The sequence below is a fragment of the Sturnus vulgaris genome, chromosome 9 (genome assembly GCF_052056855.1).
Source record: "Sturnus vulgaris isolate bStuVul1 chromosome 9, bStuVul1.hap1, whole genome shotgun sequence".
NCBI classification, from domain to species: domain Eukaryota; kingdom Metazoa; phylum Chordata; class Aves; order Passeriformes; family Sturnidae; genus Sturnus; species Sturnus vulgaris.
The window spans coordinates 7,208,188-7,226,159 of record NC_142251.1 but is presented as its reverse complement, the minus strand read 5'-3'; the positions used below and the strand labels follow the sequence as shown (position 1 = coordinate 7,226,159).

Here is a 17,972-nt window from a genome sequence, read left to right as displayed (position 1 = left end):
GAAGCTGCACATATCCACCAAAGTGGCAGTAAACAACCTTTCTTGGATGAGCTGCATTAGGGGACAACACCTAAAGAGAAGCCAACCCTCGAGGTTGTCCTTCCCAATCCTAGCAAGGAGGGTAGCTCCTTGCATTATCCTGCAAAGTGGAGATGATCCTACAACAGCGCCTTCAGCCTTTTTTAACCCCAAATGGCACCCTTTGATTGATTATTCCTGTAAAGATCTATAGCAAAAAGCAGAACTTGGTCCTGGAAGATGAAGTGTCCTTGCAAACGCAAAGAAACCAACGAGTGTTAAAGAATTTTAATATACAGTGCAAGAAAAGAAAGCAAAATCCTAATTTACAGTTTTTAGTTTTTCATAAGCTAAGGCTCTTAAAGAAATGAAAACACAGAACATTAACTTGGAGGCAATGCTTTGAACCATCCACCTTCCATCCTACACATTTTGAGAATTAGTCTCTAAAGGTACTTCCATAAATCCTGCAGAGGACTCTGTAAGGAAAGGTAAAATCATAGTTCATCTGGCTCACAAAACCAAAATGTCCAAATGGACTATTTTCAAGTATCAGTGGCTTAATACCCCAGCTGAAACACGGAGAAAGACATCTCCCAGAACACCGATACTCAGCTAATTACAAGAAAAATGAGAAACACATGAAAGTACATTTTTTTAAAACTAAACTACAATTCAGTAAGATTTATATAAACATTTGGGCTGAAATTAAAGATATATTTGAGTATAAAGGATATTAAACTCCCACAAAAGCTTTTTCATCTGAGTCTCCTGTGGAAGGGGCTGGTACCAGTGTGATATGGCACTATCAAGGCACATTCCCTCTGCTGCTGTCCCAGGACATCATTCACATGCACCAGGGTGAACACCAAAGGGTGTTCAGAGCCAACTCCTCTGATAATCAACCTATCCCACGATACCTGCACCCCTCTCCACTCCAAAAGCATGAAAGCTCAGGCCAACTATAAAGGATACACAAGCACCAACACACATAATTCCTTATCTTCTTTTTTGCAGAATTTTAGCAATTGTTACATTACAATAAAAGCTAAATCACCCCCCAGCCTACGCCTCTCTTGGGTTGTTCAGGAAATTTTCTGTGACTCTTTAATTTCAAATCACCAAAGACCAAAATTCAGCATGACAGTAAGTGGCCTGATGCAATAAACACATATATTGGTGAAGACTTTAGTTCCATTAAGGCTTTACTATCAATAAACAGGGAACATAAAGTTGATATTCTGCTAAAAGAGGAGGAAACGATTTCCTTTGTAGGAAGAAGTTTTCTAGCCAGAAGGCAGCACAGAAAAAAATCCTTTAGGCTCAGCTTTTTCCTCCCCTCCCAGACTCACTTTCACCTTTGTTCTGATCCAGCCATAATGCAACTTCATCTGATGCTGTGAGGTGTTCTCCTCTTTATGATAAACAAATGATCTCACAACCACAGGACCATGATCTCACTGCAGGACAGGAGGGTATCTGACGCATGGAATGAAAGTTATTGTTCAAACATAAAAAGGAGAAATAATTGCAAAAGTAAAATAGATGAACAACCACATAAATTAATTCCTTCTTGAATCACTGTTCCTGTTTTCCAAGTCCAAATGATTCTGTTTTCCTATTTAGGAACCCTGAGGGGATGAAAAAATATCCAAGATGGTGAAATTAAAAATTAGCTATTGAGCATGAAACATGCAATGATTGCACTTCATAATGCTTTTATTGCCTCGGTGTTGTATGAATCACTTCAGAGTTCCACACTGTTATGATGAAAAAAATGACACCAATAAAGTCTGAGCAATTGATGTTATGACTTCATCAATCCGAGACTAAAGGCACGCACAGAATGACAAATATTTTCAAGAGTATGGAGAAAGTTACCTCATTCTGAGGAGGCACAAGTTGTGTCTTTGTCTCTTTCAGAAGAGAATTCTCATGTCAAAAAGATGGAACATTGAAATAATCCTCAGTACAGTTCCATGTGACACAACTTTGCTTTCTCTTTCTGAAACAAGCCAGATTTGGTGTTCTCAAGAGCTATGAACACAGCTAATACACAGTGAAGCTACAGCTAATACACAATGTTCCCAATTCGCACAATTCTCTGAGGTTCTGCATCAAGATTGCATCATTTTAACAATGACCTGCGCTTAGCTTTAATTTTTAAAAGTCTATAGATTCTGGAAGCATGAAGTAGAAATATCTTTACAATTTCACTAAATCCCAAAAAGTTCAATTTATTGCTACTTAAAACTTCCAAGAGGACAATAATCTTTGCTTGAGAGAACAAAGCAGCCATCACAGTAATCTCTCAGATACAACATCAAAGGTACGGTGCAAAGAAGTGACCTCCCACAGGGAGAATGCACCTGCTTTTGACAGCCAACGACAGCCAACCAATGCAACCTTGAATTCCTACTTAGAGTTCAACTTTGACATAACCATTTTACTATTTTAAAAAAACCCCTCCCAACTCCATAAAGCACCACTAAATCCAAACCTGTTCTGGAACAGGAGAAACGAACAATTTTTTCCCTTCTCTAATAAATACTAGCTTTCTTTTTTTAATTGAGTGGCTAGATTTCCTGACTCAGGTATTAAAGTTCCTGGTAAGATCCTTTCCTTTAATACAACAGCTCATATTCCTTATAAAATCACTAATAGAAAATAAAGCCCTTTTTGTTAACTCTAATCTTGCTACCTTGCAAGTGTGCCAGAGGCACTTTAATATGGATCAGATCATGAATATCACAAATTATGGCAGCAACGTGTGGCAACAGAAGATCAGATTATTCATATAACAGCAATACCTCCTTCCTGTTTTGATTTAAAAAAGAGTAAACAGTCTCTTCCTCTTAAATCCGTGTCTTTCTGATCCTTACAAATCCAGGTTTACATTATGAGGTAATGGCACAGCACAAACCTTAGAATGACGAATGAGGGGTATTACAGGATGTAATAAAACCTACTTCATTTTCTGTCAAAACTCTCTCCTGTTTCCCATGATGTACAGGTATGAAGTTACCCCAGAGCAGGAAGAAGGTAGTAGGGACTATTTTCTATAAAGTTTCTTATGACAGATTCACAGCAGACTCAATATGAACAAAGCAAACCATGTACAGGCAGGCACAATTATGGAAGAATTAATGTACCAACAAGAACAGTCCTGGCCATAAATGCAGTGTAGGAAAATGAAATGAAACTCAGTTAATTTATGTATCAGTTTTGCAATGCAGAAAAGCACACCCCATTAAAGTTCCTATTTTTCTTGGGTATTGCTGGAACATGTAACTGCAGCCTATTCCCTACTTCAAACAGACACACTGGGAAACAATTGTACAACCTGGACACCGGCTCATGGCCAGGGAAAGACAAGAGAAATGACCTAATACAAGTATAAAATGTTATTCACACACCCATTACCCCCTGCAGAGCCCCTGCATGCTGCCATACAACCACAGTGAGCAAAATTGGCTTATTATTAGCAAAAAACTAATCTCCATTATCCAAAGATTTAGTTCAAGTTGAAATATAATGAAGACGTGTTCTACCTTTAGTATGTCCTATTCCTTAAACATGACTCAACAAAGTTTCGAGTGACACATTAAATGCCACTTGCCCAGTCCAATGGACACATTTCTTAGCTCCCATTGACACAATGTTTCAAAGAGAATTTTTTTTTTTTGTGCCACCCAAATACCCCTATTCAACTCAAACAAAAACTAACCTGGGCTGACAAAATCTCCAGGCAAAAGTTAATGAAACCTTCCAAGATCCCGTGCCCAAAGAGAACATTTAAACTCTTCAGCAAAATGCAGCATTAACATCTGATGGGACGAGTATGTCAAGGAGAAGCCTTAGAAAGATGATGCTGGTTTTGCAGAAGGAATTAACACCTCTGATTTTTGGGGCCAGGCTGGAGTCCTAACTCTAATTAAATTCTAAGCTGCTTTTTCCAGGTTTCATAAAATGCTGTCTCAAATAGGCTTATCTTCTAAAAAGTACAGCTTGATCTTCTCATTAAGAATCTGTTACAATGGGAACACATTAGTACTAAAGCCATAAAGGAAATTATGGACATTTTCCCCAAAATAGTGGGTTGCCTTAGTATCACTTAAAAAAAACCTCCAATCCTGTACATTCACAAGTCTGCTTGAAAAGAGGGAATTTGCTGTTTAAATGTTTATTTTAGTGTCATCCCTATTTTGTTCTTTTTAATTAATAAAGGATACGTGCACTGACATTTTAAACACTAATTTGCTATTTACCATCCCAAATTAGGAAGCATAAACATTTATGCACTTCATTAAACACTACCTAAGAACACTTTTGATATTAGGAGACAAGGGAGGCTGCTCAAAGAAATATCAGGGCACACACAAGACACTGGAAAAACACACTCCTGCTCTTTGCACCCCTCACCACGAAAAGCCCTGGCTCCATCCTATGGGAAGCAGCTGTTGTGAAATGAACCCTGGAAATCACTGGGATCTGACACATCTGTTCAATCACACCTGTGGGGTTAAGGGAAGGGACAGGAATGCAGGAACACCAGTGGTGAAAGTGAGGTGTTCCTGTTTGGCAGCACAGCATGAGGTTGGTGCAAGGCAACCATGAAAGTGGACTTTAGAAAGCAAACACTTACTTAGGAGTTAAGACATTATTTACATACAGGTGATGTACAGGGAGAAACTACCTGGTGTTTGTCTCATTTCTTCCAAGAGAGGAATGGCAGTTCTAGCACACCTCCTCCTCTCCTCTCCTCTCCTCTCCTCTCCTCTCCTCTCCTCTCCTCTCCTCTCCTCTCCTCTCCTCTCCTCTCCTCTCCTCTCCTCTCCTCTCCTCTCCTCTCCTCTCCTCTCCTCTCCTCTCCTCTCCTCTCCTCTCCTCTCCTCTCCTCTCCTCTCCTCTCCTCTCCTCTCCTCTCCTCTCCTCTCCTCTCCTCTCCTCTCCTCTCCTCTCCTCTCCTCTCCTCTCCTCTCCTCTCCTCTCCTCTCCTCTCCTCTCCTCTCCTCTCCTCTCCTCTCCTCTCCTCTCTTTTTCTTCCACTTACCCAGCCCTCTAAAAAATTATGGAATCCTTTAGGTTGGAAAATACCTTTAAGATCATCAAGTCCAGGCATTCACTCAGCACTGCCACCACTGAACCATGTCCCCAGGAGCCACATCTATATCTTTTATCATTTAAACACTTCCAGGCATGGTGAGTCCACCCCAGTAACCTGCTCCTTTCCAAGTTATTTACATTTACAGGACACCGAAAAAGGCTTCACATCAGGGTGGGTTGGTGCTACAGGAAGGTGGTAAGAAATTTAAAGTTTTTCAAAACTACAGGAAACAGAATTGCAGTGGTAGAAAAGAAACAAATCCTGACACTCAGGAACAGGCACCCTGAAAGGCAGATAATCACATCTGTGAGCATAAAATAAATGGAAGGTAAATCAAGATCACTAATATAACAAACCCTCAAAATTCATCAATCCACATCTGAAGTTATCTCGAAATCCTTCATGAAAAGAGACATCAGGTTATTTTTTTTTCACTTACAGACAATAACATATAGTTCAGATGACAAATTATTTCTAAAAACTTTGCATCGCAAGTCTAACTTCAATGTAGAAAATTATTTTTATTTGTAATTAAAATTTGTGCTAAAAGTGTCCATTATGAAATTATGGACCCAAACAAAATTGTACTAAATTTTCTACTGTACATACTTTTGCCATAGTGTGGCAATTTTTAAATTGTTTGAAATTACAAATACACTAAAAAGGTAATATTTCAAGAACAATAGTATGGACACACTGAGGAACTTTGTACCACAACCAGAAATCTGAAGTGTCTTGGTCCCTGAAAAAGAACTGCTTTTAGATTTATTAAAATGAATTATCATGATTTTACAACTCACAGCTTTTGGTTCTTTGTTGTTTATTGGTTGATAATTTTTTTTTTTAAACTGTGATGGTAATAGTGATCTACCTACAAGATAATTGAAAAAGAAACGTTCTTTGTGTATCTTTGATCAAATATATTGTTAGAGATCAAAACAAAGATTTATAAAAACAAACGATTGAAACTTCATTTCAGAAAAAAACACTTTGTAAAATACAGTAAAACCCTTTTCAATAGCAAAGTGAATTTTGTACAGTTCTTCCTTTTAAGTAGATGTTTTACTGCAGCTGAAATCCACTAACTCCAGTAAAACTCAACGTAGGGCAAATGGGTTGGTGTCCACAGAACCATGACCTATGTACAATCGCAGGTAACAAACTGCAACTCGCTGGAGAAACCTTGGAAACTTCAGTTTTCATTCTGAGTGAACTTACAATATATCTTACATTAGTTAAAAGCAGTTTACACCATGACAGAACCGCTCGAAAAAAGAATCAGTTATAGGAAGAGGGCAACGCTTCAAGTCATCTTCTTCCATCATCAAAAATGCCACACAAATCAAAAACCAACACTTAAGTAAAACACTAAGACTTTATTAAAAATCCAAAATTTATTGCAAATTGTACTTTGCAATTTCCCTCCTTTCTTCATTTTTACATGATTTATTGATATCCATGATTTTTTCACAGATGTACTTGTTGACTTTGGAGAGTCTCTGTGCAATTTCAGTTTCATCCACAGTTTCTTGTGCTATTCTATCATACAAACATTCTGGGGAGAAAAAAAAAGAAAAGAGTCATTAGAATATTTTTAGAAAACAATATAGCCCTGAGTTGGGCTAACTACTCAAGAGACAGCAGTGAGTAAGCACTGTGTATATTTGTTGCAAGACAAGAGAAGCTTTCCTTGATTCACTGTCTATATTGTTAAAGTCAAGATTGTCACCAGGCTTGAATCAGTGGCATGACCAACTTCCAGTTATGCTGTGACTACATTAATAGGCTTTCCATACAGAAACAAGGCTAAATCCAACCTTTTACAGTGCCAGCCTTGCCTGCCTGACTCCTGCATTTGTCTGAACTTCCACAGCAGGTTTAGTCTCTTTCCAGGTGAAGTTCCACCAGAGCTGTATCCACAGTGAGTCATTCCCACCTTCACCCCTTCAGAAGGGGATGGAAATGACAATGCTTAGGAATAGAGGCAGTAACCAGCAGGAGGACACTTTAACTCATTAATTTAATTTTTTATATCTCTTCCACATACATTAATGTCCATGTCTTTATCAGCTGCCCTGTCCCCGGGCTTATTTTACTTTTACTGGTGGATTATTCAGGACAAGCACCACATTTCCTTGCATGTTTGAACAATACACTTTGTGAAATACACATTATCTGGAATACAAAAACCAAGTGATAGCAATAACTGCAAAAGCAATGTGGGCAGTGAAAGTTGAGACAATTTTTCTTCCCAGATTTGGAAGTCTGATGCCAGAATCCTGCAGAAGTTACTCCGAAAATCCGAAGTGGTGCAATACACACAACTCCTTAGTGACAGGCAGGTTTGGGTTTTTTTGGTTTTCATAAACAGACCGATGTATTTTATTGTGTAGGCTTCCCAGACTGGTTAAACAAACTCTGTTCTGCTTTGCCTAGTGATCTATTCCATTAGCTGTTTATTGCTTCATATACAGAAAGCCATAGAGATTATTGCTTAATTAACGTGGTTTACAACATTTCTAATGCACCATATTAAAAAGTTATGAAAATTAAGTACTATGCATGCTTTGTAGTTCATTTGGAAACCTCTGAGAAGTTTTATAAAAGGTTATTTTGCATTAACAAGGTTTATAACAGTGCACATCCATCATACTTTTTATCATTTCTTTATTACATACTACACAGTGGGGATTTTTAAGAAGCTATAGAGATATCAGACACATTAAGAGCTAATGTTGTCGTTCAAAAATCTATTTTAAATAAGTTAGTCTGTGTCCACAGAATGATGAGAACATCTAAAGCAATGTGAATTTTATGTTTTAAGACGTACTGAATATAAAATAAATGAAATTAACCAGCATGCAGCCTGATAGCTGAAATGCTGATCATCCGTAAACTATGATTGGAAATACGACACCTAAGAAAAGGCACATCCCTGAGAGCCTGAAGAAAGGCAGTATGCTTGCAGGACATAAGCTGGCCCTACAACAGTGCCAGGAACACTCCCAGGCAGATACACCCAGTAAGGTGAACTCCCAGTGAAACACAGGCTGTGTTGTTCATTTAGCCACAAAGTCAAGCAATGAATCACTTGACAGAACTCATTCAAAAGCTGTAATTTTAAAAGTTGCTGTGAACCAGACATCCTTGATCACAGTTTTTCCTCTCCATCTCTTCCATTTCTGTGAGGGGGTGCAGAAATAGTAGTTTAATACTTGCATATTGGCTTAGGGCTTCTAAGATTAATTTGGGGGTTCTGCTCCCTTGTCTTTTGTCTTTACAGGAGTACATAGACATCCCTTTGTACTGCTGAATACCAAAGATTCAAGTAGACCTCAAAGGCTGACCAGGGGCTTCACTACTTTTTGTGATGCCTGATCCAAATCACTGGCTATGCAAACTCCCTCACATTTCACCTATTTGTCCTCTTGCTAATTTTTTTTTTGTCTTGATTTTCTTTCTTCTCCATGGTGGGGCAAGACCTGCTAACACTGACGCAAAGGACACAACAACATGGAAAATCATGGTTATGAGCTACCCAGTCCCACTGATACAGGCAGCCTGACACCTGCACCACTGGCCATGCAATTTAACTGGATCAAGAGGAGATTGTACAGGCTGCAGTCTAACAAAAGGGGAATCAGAGACAAGGTGAAAGAAACACTAAAAAGAGGAACATGGAAAACCAGGGCATGTAACAGTGGAATTCAAATGAGGGTTGAGGCTTGAAGCAGAAGTATGACAGAAAACACAGAAAAACAAGGAAATAGGGAAGAACTGAATTGCTGGTGAGTGTAAAGGTATGGAAGAGAAGAAAGGGAAGGGCCCCATCTGCCTCTCATCATGTACCTGTTGGAGCAGACTCCCAAAATCACTGTAGTCAAAACAAGGGGAGTTGGAAGAAAGCTGTCATTTAAATGGCTCAAGCAACTCAGAGTGGCCCTGACAGAGTAGAAGAGGAAATTCTCACAGAAACAACCTTGCCAGCAGCGTTGAGGAGCAAAAGCCTCCAGCAGGGAAACTGGAAACCACATTGCAATGGGCCAGTGGAAAATAACCCCTTTTTGCTGCATGCTTGTAAACGTACACCAGGGCAACCAATTCTGCTTCCCATCTGGAGCTGACAAGGGGAGCCACTGCCACAGAGTGGATTCCTTATGTGGCTAGTACATCACTGCTCAGCTACATGGGTAAGGATGGTACCTAAAGATCCCAGACAGAACTAGCAAATCAGCATGGAATAGCTTCCACTTCCACCTCTACATATAATCTTGAAGCAGATTAGTGAAAAAAAAAACCAAAACAAAACAACGTCTTTTACTCATTTCTTACAAACTAAGAAAGATGACAGTACGGAGATAGGTTTCCAACTTTTCCCCACACAACACAGACACAGACACACGCACACACTCAGAGAGGAATCATATTTCTTACTCCAAAACATGGTACTTTCATGGCCGATTACAACACCTCTTAATGAGTTCACAGTTAAGAGCACATAGGAACTAAGAACAGGAAATGCAGAATAATGAAGTTCTACCAAATGGGGAGGTTTCTTTCAGCCCTACTGCAATTTAGTATGGACACAAAACCTAGAAATCCAATTTCAGTATGTATTCCATGAGGAACCAACTCAGTTCTGACTTAAAAAGAAGCCTGAAATACCAAAAGAGACAGAAATGATGCAACACAGGCATGATGATACAAAGGGACTGAAATTCACCATTCAGTTTAAATTAAGGAGAAGGCCTCCTCTCTCTCTAAGTACTACACACATGGACTCAGGCTTGCAGTTACTGAAAAGTGTCATTGCAATTTTCCCTACCAGATGAGATCAGCGATTTACACTTCCTGTCCAAATCCAATTCAAGTACAACAATTAATTTTTACTATTTCCATTTTCTTCACTTAAAAGGGTAAAACTATTCTTTCTTGCCTTTGAAGGTATGCATATTTTTATAGTCACAGCTATAATGGTTTCTGTGCCTCATGCCAGAGCTGGTTATATTCTAGATGAAAGAATGTGGTAAAGCTACTCTCAGTCTTGTTTAAAGGAATATATGCACTTTAAAAAATCAGCATGTTATAAATGAATTCTAGAACAACATGTTGTTCTCCAGGCTCAGAGTCCTGCCCTGCAAGTGGTCTAAAGTGACCTTTTCAAACCTTCCTGAAGTCAGTGCACAACTCTTCAGCTGTGGAGGCCTGCACTGTGCACAGCTATTGCAATGTGTTTTACTGTTCCTGGGTATGTATGCACTTCACAATGCAATAGCAACCTGAATTACAGTTTTTAATCAGTTAATTTTAAATGAGCTGAAAAGAAGCATCTTTCAACTCAGTGATTAATGGTTAAACTCCAAAGCAGGAAGCAAAAGTTTTCAAATAACCTACCTCTGACAATGCTTAATTTGTGAGGTGAGAGAGGTGGCTTGGGAACGGCATCTTTCTTTTTTTTGGTTGCAACTCCTGTGACACTTCTGTTCTTGAGAACATCTGTTCCCCAAATCATAACCGCTAGATTTTTTGTATACTTTGAATCTCCTTGTGTTACTTGCAGCTGGTGCCATTTCTCCTCATCTACCCAAATTCCACTGCCAAGATGGACCTAGAAGGTAGTAATAATAACAACTTATCTATGGTATGTAGCACACAACAGTATCCAAGTGCTGTAGGAACATTAATATTAGGAACTAAAATAACAGTAATTAGGGCTGAACAAATCCATTCTGCCTAACTCTGAAACTTCTCCAACTTTGTGGGTCAGGGAGTTCAAGTCAACCTCAATATTTTAGTAATCTCTACTTTTCCCCCCCACATAACCTCTCTCCTGAAAGACTGTGGTCAGGAACAGAGATCGAAGAAGGAAACAGTGAACACATCCAGTATTATAAAATAATGCACAACATATAAACCAAGCAGTTGCACCAGCCTAATTCAGGAGCAAGATGAAACACTTCCCTTCAGCTAAAACAGACTTTACCCAAAGCATATTCCAGAGGCAGTAGAGAGGGAATTACTTCCTAAGTTGTATTCTGTACCTGGTGGCAAGACCCAGCCTGATTGTTTAAGGTAAATGAATGGAAGGGGTGAAAGGATTTTGAGAGCCACAGTTTCAATATAAGCCAGGAGAGTTTGGAGGCTTTGTAAAACTTCCAGTTCTAACACAAAGTGTGTCTATCATATACCACAACGTAAATGCACCACATGAATACTGTTTTGTGGTTAGGCAATGACCCATTGCAGCAACATCATAAACTTTCCATTATCTGAACAATGGGAAGTCGACATATTTCACCGAAGTAGTAAAGGAGGATAATATAGGTACCGGGAAATGCAGTGTGAAGCCACTGGAGTCTCTAAAAGGAAGATGCTCAAGTCTGGCTTTGCTTATTAGTCTTGCTCAGCACTGACTGTGCTTGGTTGTCTCTCACAGGATCACCCTGTCTCTATCCCAAGATTCCCAGTGCTTCACTAAGACAAATGCTGGACAAGAATCCGAGCACCATCCTTAGGTTGCCACTATGTGTTGGAGCTGATAGTCCTGACATCAGGACACCTTCAGCAACAGCATGGAGGTAACTCCAGAGTAACCAGCACAAGTCTGACACAAGTGCAAGCAGGACGCACACACTGGCCCTGTGTGAACCACAAATCCTCTGTACCCTCTATGTCCATGCTCCAATTCCTGGAGAAGAGTGCAGACTCGTGAGCTACCTCTGCACACAGCAAGCTTTGTTCACATGGTGATGGACTTCACTCACTGGGACACACACTTGCTCTCAGAATAACAAGGGAAGGTGTGACCTACACCTCCCAACTGCTGATCAGAGCTCACTGCACTTACCTTCACACAATCTGCATAAGTGCAACATCCCAACAACTGGACGGCTACATATCCAAAATCTAGCTTTGATTAGATCTGGTCCAATGGGGGTTGTTTCTGTAATATTAACACTTAAAAAAAACTTTTGACCTTCTTATGACTAAAAAAAATTCGATCAACAAAATCCCATAGCAAAACTGCATCAGAAGACTGTTTGCCTTAACTGCTCCGCCTTTAGTTTTCTGTGGTTTTACTCATTTAATCTGGCTTTACCTGCCTGCTACCCATACAAATCTGAGCAGTATCAAAGAAATCCCATTAAATGCAATGAAAATTGGACAAAGCCACTGTAAAATTTTATATACCAAATATTTTACTGCCTGTATTCAACTGAATACCATTTTTCCTTTAAATAGAAACTTGCTTTAACTATTAATGAGAACTATAACCCCAAGAAATTTTTTATTACAACAGCATCCTTCAAAAGCAACTAGATGTTTAAAATGTTTTAAGATGTTTTAAACTAGATGTTTAAAAACTTAAATAGAGTAATACGACTGGTTTGGCTACAAGCTATGTTATATATATAAAAAAGAAAACTCTAACTTCCTTAAAGCATAAAACCATGCAGCAAGCTGCCTCTCCTGCACAATCTTCTACACTAAAGGGATTCTAAGAAGCTTTTCATAAGTCCGCATGGATAGAAATTAAACTAGTAATCACCACAACACAAACACTCCTTTTTTTTTTTTTTCCTTTTTCTCCGCTGTTGAGCCTCTTCATAAATGATTTTTAAAAAGACACTCTTCTGGTGCTCTCTACATATTCTGCAAGGCAACTTCTATGAGCGGTCTGTGCTCAGATAATAATCTTAGTACATTTTTAAATTCAGTTATTTCTGATTAGATCTTGGAAAGTTCTCTGGGAAAATGTCTGAAAGTTACCTAGAAAATAACTAAGATTAGAAATGTTGTGACATAGCAAATTTTGGGTGTCTGTGTTACATTAGTTGTAGGGACTGTTGTATTTGATCAAAAATTCAATTCCTCTCTGCCAAAATTAGGGTTTTCCTTTGCCAAAGATTATTTAATTTCTCAAGCTACTACATTATTCATTAGCTTGAAGTTACTCAAAAGAAAAGAACAAGTTACAGGAAGTATTTTTAATATTTATGCTTCAGACAGATCATCTCTTCTTTTAACATGATTCATTTATTAAAAAAGCAATTGCTGGTATGAAACACCTATGGCAACAGCAACTATGTGACAGACAGCCACAGCCACAGCAATCTTACGTCTCCCTTTTTCTATTTCTAGCACTGTTACGGTGAGGAATTCCATGTGCCCGTGTCTCAGTTTACCTCTCTACAACAGGCCCGGTACTGCTCCCTATCAATCCCAAAGCTCTGGGAAGCTTACTGTACTCCACACTCAGAATACATTCCCTTCTTGCTGGAAGAGCTGCCCCATGAGCCAGACTCTTGTCTTGATGAAATCAATGGGAAATTTACTCCCAATTTCAGCAACTGCAGGATCAACCTTCAAGCACAATGCAACAGAGACAGCAGCGAATTCAAAGCAACGCTCACCAGCGTGGCTGTGCTAACATCTGCAATAGATCTAAAATGTGTCTCAGAAGATGAACTCTTTTTTTTCTTTCTTTCTTCTTCTTCCTTTTTTTTAAATGAATTCCATAGGCTCTTTTTCAGTGACTCGGTTTTCCCTCTGGAGGGAAGAGATTTATCTGCTTTGAAAGAATCCTACTAAGATCAAATCTGATGCCACAAAGGGTAAGATTTGTAAAAAAATATTTCAACTACACTAGTGGTGCATATCAATACAGGAATACTGAAATAAAGCCACAAATAAGGAAAACTGAAGAAAACTACCCTCTAACACTCCAAACACTTTATTAGTTCACATTTTTGGCATCTGAGCTGGCTGTAGACCCAGTAAATAGGCAAACCAAGAACCAAAACTACAAAAGGAAAATTAAAGAGATACTAATATCTGTAAAGACAGAAAATATCAGCAAAAGAAGTGCCAAGAAGCTGACAGATGAAAAAAGGGTGCAGGAAAAGCTGTACACAAATACTAAAGGATGTGCCCTATCCCACAGACCTTAAGTGGAAGAAAAGGAGGTAAAGAAAACTCGCACAGTAATACACCCTAAATACTCACTGCACAAATTTATACAAAATAATCAAGCAAATGACATATTTAAATACATTAGGCAAGAAAAGCTATCTGAACCAACACCTGTCAAACTGTCAAGATTCTACTATTTTTCATGTACATTCTGTCCTCAATGATATGCTGAATTAATCTTCAAGAGGGACAGACATTGTGCAGTCAATCTTTTAGCACAAATCTGAAAATGCAAGTTTCATCCTATATTCCATCAATAATTCCACTGAATGGTAAAGATGGAACGATGTTTCCCCCCTAAGGGTTCTCAGATTAGAGTACCAAATGCATCTATATACATCAAGAAACGGGATCTGCACAGGGAGTTCTGAAGGACTTACAGTTTTGTTTAAGAAACATCACATTTATTTAATGATAATGAAAACAGCTGTAAAAGCGGGCCTAGGTAGATGAGCAGTCAATGTGTTAAAAACACCGAAACCTGAGAAACTCCCAGTCAGGTTCTGGAAAACTAGAGCTAGCTGGTATTTCAGCAACCTCACAAAGTCTCTGGAAAGTAGCACTACATCAGCTCAATGCAGTGGCAATGCTCCTACCAGCATCAAGGGAGCCCATTTCCTTCCAGGGTTCATAACGACCTCCTGCACTCCAACCCAAACATGAGGGCTTCTCTGCAATATGACTACAGCACATTATAAGCATTAAAAAACTTTTAGGAAGAAGTGTTTTTGATTAAGTAGATTCATGTAATATAATGTGGGTTACTGATCTTGGTCAATATTTGGTGTATTTATGGATGTCACTAACTGAAGACTATGTCAATTTGCCTGTCTATGCATATTTAATAACTATATTCCTCATGCTGCACAGCATTCAATGATCTCACCACTGAGGATATTTTTCTATGCTCTTCATATCTGTGTAACTTCACAATTCTCAGCATAACAACAGCACACCTTCATGAAAACTGAGGAAGCTCGTACAAGCTGCCACCATGCAAAACCCCTACAATCATGAAAATTCCACAAGAACATCACCAGATGGACATTGAAAAATTACTCATGCTATATTTAATATGAAATACCTTTCCATTCTCGAGAATATACTTGTCCATTACTGGAACAGGGGCAGGGTAGTACGTTGATGTATTTGCTTCCTCACTGAAGGTCTTCTGTACCTCAGGTTCAGGCTCAATTGATTCAGGTTTTACTTTTTCAACCTCAATGGCAGGTCCTAGACAGTTAAGAAAAGAGAGCTGTCTGCTATCCCAGAGAATATTAAATCAATCCCTTCATCACCCATGATTAGCATAAAATAACATATTAATCATGTTCATTTTAAAGTTAGAAGTAATCTAAACCAAAATGTTACTTCTGAACATCAATAACTAAAAGCAGGATAAGTTTTCCTGCTTTATAAACATTAAAATGTTTAATTTTAATTTAAGTGCTTAATTTTATTCCTAAAGCATAAGGACAATTACAGATATGGGTAAGATTTCTTCAACACACACTAAGGAAATGATGTTAAAATGACACTGAAATTATAAACCAAAAGCAACAATAGTAATTCTTCAAATAAGAATTGCTATATAGTTGCATAGGAACCTGCATAATTTACTGTGATAATTACATAAATTATCCACACAGAATTACAAATTTTATAGAAATCCAAAATCTCTTGAGATATAACAGAGGTGTATAAAAATAATGAGGATCTGCAGAAATGCTATGAAGGAAACAGGCTCCTTATGCTGAAGTATCATGCACAGAAAGAACATCAAAGGTTAGAAAAACCCCACATAAATTAGAATTTTGATTGTCCAATACATCCAACACTGATTTTTATTTTTAATGTAATCAACAAAAATTATGCACAAATTAAACAATGGAATACTACTAAACATATGTTTGAGACTTAAAAGGGGGATAATTATTTTGTCAGTCATCAAATTTTCTTTTCCAGATTCAAGTTATAAAATGTTCCTAAAAGGACAGAAGAACAAACTAATAATAATTTGTGAACTGGATTTCATGACTCCATTCATTGCAGGGGTTCCACCAGAAGTCTAGGCTATGGCCCCAAGCATATCAGTGTCCCTTGATGTGTGGCTCTAGGATCCCAAGAAGCTCCAGCAGGCACTGAAGTTCCATGCAGGGCTGGTGGCTCCACAGCACAGCAAGGTTGCCAGCTAAGACTGGACACCATGGAAATACCCCACGTCCAGAACTCTAAGGATAAACTCGCCCACTTGACAGTGCCAGATTGTACCAGGCTGGTGCTGAGAGCACTGCACCACTCTGCAGCCCAACCCTGACATCTTCAGCCAGTGACAACCCAATCATCAGGTCACCCTTCAGCTCCCTGTTCAGTGCTTGTGCACAGGGACCCAGCCCTGAACTGATCCAACTCTGCAAGTCACGCTGGCACCACAGCTCAGGTCTTAGTCACGCATCTTAAATAGTTCCTGTGCCTGGAACAAGCACAGCATTCATCCCTCCTACTTTGTGCAGTTTCATTTAGGGATTATTATACAGTGATAGCAGTGCTTCCTCCGTTGTCAGCATTTGACATTTATCCTATAGCTTATTCTACACCTACATAGCCAGCTAAATGTTCTCAGCTGGCTGCCACTCCACGCTCACCAATGACTAAAAGTTGTCTTGGCAACTCAGACAATCCTACACTGCAGTGCCACCAAAAAGAGGGTCTTAAGAGCCAGCCCCAATGCAAGCATGGCACAAAAAGAGAAAGCACAGAACATCCCATTTGCATTGTAGTTTCATTGTGATCTTAGTAAGCACCTCTACTACCATGAATATAGAACGGTGCAGCCAAGACAAACTGAACTTCCTAAACTTGAGCCTATAAAGCTGATTCATACTGGGGGAAGACCTGGACAGGTTAAAGCACTCAAAGGCTGCCCACAGCATGGGCACAACTGAACAAGCAGATGCAGAGATGTAATTGCCAGTGCGACCTTAATAAGTCGTTTCTGAAGCTGTTACTTTAAGAAAACATTCTTCAGCAAAGGGCTGTTTTCTCATACTTTGAAAGTCACTTCGAGGAAGACACCTAAGTATAACCACCTTCTTCCTAGCAGGAAACGTTTATTTCCCTTTTACTAGTCCCTACTTAGAAGTCTTTTACTGTTTTTAGCCATATATTGACACAGCTGGAATTTGGTTTCTGGAGCTTCCCCAAGGAAAAAGCTGATTAAAGTCCACAACAACCACAGCTTTCACAGGTCAGAATACCTCTGCTCCAATTCATGCTTCACTACTCACTTAGAAGTCACCAAAAGAAAGCCTTTAAAATCCCGTTTTTACATTCTGATTTTTGACTCCCAAACAGAAACCTGCCTCTAACCAGGCAGTTTCCACAACAACTCTGCATTTTCAACCCTGCATGCTGTGAACTGGTCATGCAACCTGCACTGCTGCCTGCCTGCCAACAGAGTGGTGTGCCCCATATTCACCACGCTCCAAGTTCCCCCTCTCTGCAGCTTATTTTGAAGATGATGGATGGGACATATAAAAATATATACCTCTATCTAAAGGCTTAACAATGACAGCACTTAGTAATAAGGATCAGGGAAAAAAAAGACGATTTTCGGAATGCAAGAAGGAAACATGTTTTATTGCAAAATCTTTCTCCGTCTGACTGCAGTTTTTTTATAATATCAGAGAGGCCAGCAAATAAAAATCAGGATGAAGAGATACCTTTACCTTCCCTTTTCCTCAAAAATGCATCTTAGGCTACAGCTACTCCTAAAATTAGTAAGAACGTAAAAATAAATTGACTGATAAAGTGGAAAATTTGCAAGCAGTAAGTTTTTGCACATGATCTACCAGAATCTGAAACAAAACAACAC

The 17,972-nt window shown here is 39.0% G+C and overlaps 1 protein-coding gene across 12 annotated transcripts in view; it reads right to left on the bottom strand.

Annotated features, from left to right (window-relative positions):
- Positions 1 to 17,972, bottom strand: part of BEND5 (BEN domain containing 5) — an 875,016-nt gene that overhangs the window by 312,127 nt on the left and 544,917 nt on the right. For 7 of the 12 annotated variants that reach the window (XM_088169744.1, XM_088169739.1, XM_088169737.1 and 4 more), the window contains 3 exons: positions 15,183 to 15,331; positions 10,520 to 10,733; positions 6,482 to 6,680 (listed from right to left, as the gene is read on the bottom strand). The exons of 3 other annotated variants lie outside the window; for them this stretch is intronic. In XM_088169744.1, coding sequence (XP_088025870.1) covers positions 6,520 to 6,680; positions 10,520 to 10,733; positions 15,183 to 15,331 — 524 coding nt within the window. In that variant the 3' untranslated portion in view covers positions 6,482 to 6,519. Of the gene's footprint in view, positions 1 to 6,481; positions 6,681 to 10,519; positions 10,734 to 15,182; positions 15,332 to 17,972 lie in introns of those variants that run through there. 2 more of the 12 variants (XM_088169743.1, XM_088169742.1) reach the window with 1 other exon arrangement.